The sequence below is a fragment of the Odocoileus virginianus genome, chromosome 17 (assembly GCF_023699985.2).
Source record: "Odocoileus virginianus isolate 20LAN1187 ecotype Illinois chromosome 17, Ovbor_1.2, whole genome shotgun sequence".
NCBI classification, from domain to species: domain Eukaryota; kingdom Metazoa; phylum Chordata; class Mammalia; order Artiodactyla; family Cervidae; genus Odocoileus; species Odocoileus virginianus.
Genome location: NC_069690.1, coordinates 49,607,799 through 49,608,982, shown reverse-complemented (window position 1 = coordinate 49,608,982; position 1,184 = coordinate 49,607,799). Strand labels below are relative to the sequence as shown.

At 55.2% G+C, this 1,184-nt stretch overlaps 1 protein-coding gene across 1 annotated transcript in view; it reads right to left on the bottom strand.

Moving 5' to 3' along the window:
- Positions 1–731: 731 nt before the first annotated feature.
- GH1 (growth hormone 1) overlaps positions 732–1,184 on the bottom strand; it is a 2,576-nt gene continuing 2,123 nt past the window's right edge. The window contains exon 6 of the mRNA XM_070478920.1: positions 732–749. Coding sequence (XP_070335021.1) covers positions 732–749 — 18 coding nt within the window. The remainder of the gene's footprint in view (positions 750–1,184) is intronic.

Here is a 1,184-nt window from a genome sequence, read left to right as displayed (position 1 = left end):
CGTTTTTAAGCGGCCTGACTGCCATCCCCTGTAGCCCTGGGGTGCCCTGTGCAGGCTGGTTCCTTTGGCAGGCTCTGACTCAGCCATTTGCTGCCAGCATTCCTGCAGTGAGCCAGTTAGAGTCTGAGTCCCCTGTCTGAGGCATACAGCAGGTACCCGCAGTCTCTGCCTGCTCCCCTACTACCCCCAGTCTCCACTCAACTTGGCTCAGCTGAACTGGCTCCCAGTCTCAGCTGGATGGGGACGTTTTTAGACTCACTGAGTGATGTCAGGAGTCTGGGAGGGGCAAGCCTGGCCCTGGTGGGGGCAGCAGAAAAGGAAGTGGGTGCTGCAGCCACACTGAAGGGGAGGTTGGGATGAGGCAGACTGGAGAACCCCGGGGGCGGTGATCAGACTAGGTTTCAATTGATCAGGGAGAACTGGGCCACCACAATTGCACTTTCTCAGAAAATGAAACTGAAGCAAGGCTGTGGTCATGTGACAGGTGGCGGGGTATAAAGCTGGCAGCCTCAAGCCTCTAGCTTCCAGATCTGCAGAAGCATGCCGGCCCCAGGAATTCCTCTCCCTGGAAGTATGGAATGTCCTTCCTGTCGGCATATCTCCAAAGAGAAAGTCCCGAAGTTCTGCAGCGAGTGTGGACAGAGGCTGCTTCCTGCAGCCCCCGAAGGAGTACCAGGTAAGGCTCCGATGGGGCTGGGAGCCTGGTGCAGGTGGTGGGGAGGGCAGTTAGCTCAGTCCCTCTTCCATCCCTAGAAGTGGAGACCTTGACCAGCAGGCAGCCCAGGCTAGCAGATCTTCTGTGATAGAGAATTGTTTCTAGAGGAAACTTTCCTTAGAAATACAGTTTTTATCCACTCCTTTGCTGAAAGCATCTGTCACTTTTTAAAGAATTTCAGTTTCATTTCTTGGAGAGAACTTGGAGTTTCCTTTTTCCTTAGGGAATGGCAAGTGTTGGGCTGAGCTGAGGGATCTTAGCAGTTTTCAGAGGATGCTGTATAAAGTGGCATCCCAGGCCCCCCTGGTGGGGGAGGGGCCCCCACAGCTTGCACAGGCGCCTTCGTGATGAGGGGTGGCTCATGGGTGCATGAAGGAGGACCCGTGTCAGGTGGCCCTCACCTGCTGACTCTGGTGGGTCCTTGATTCTCTTGATGCCTAGGACATTGGACTGTCTCCCTGCTCCTTCT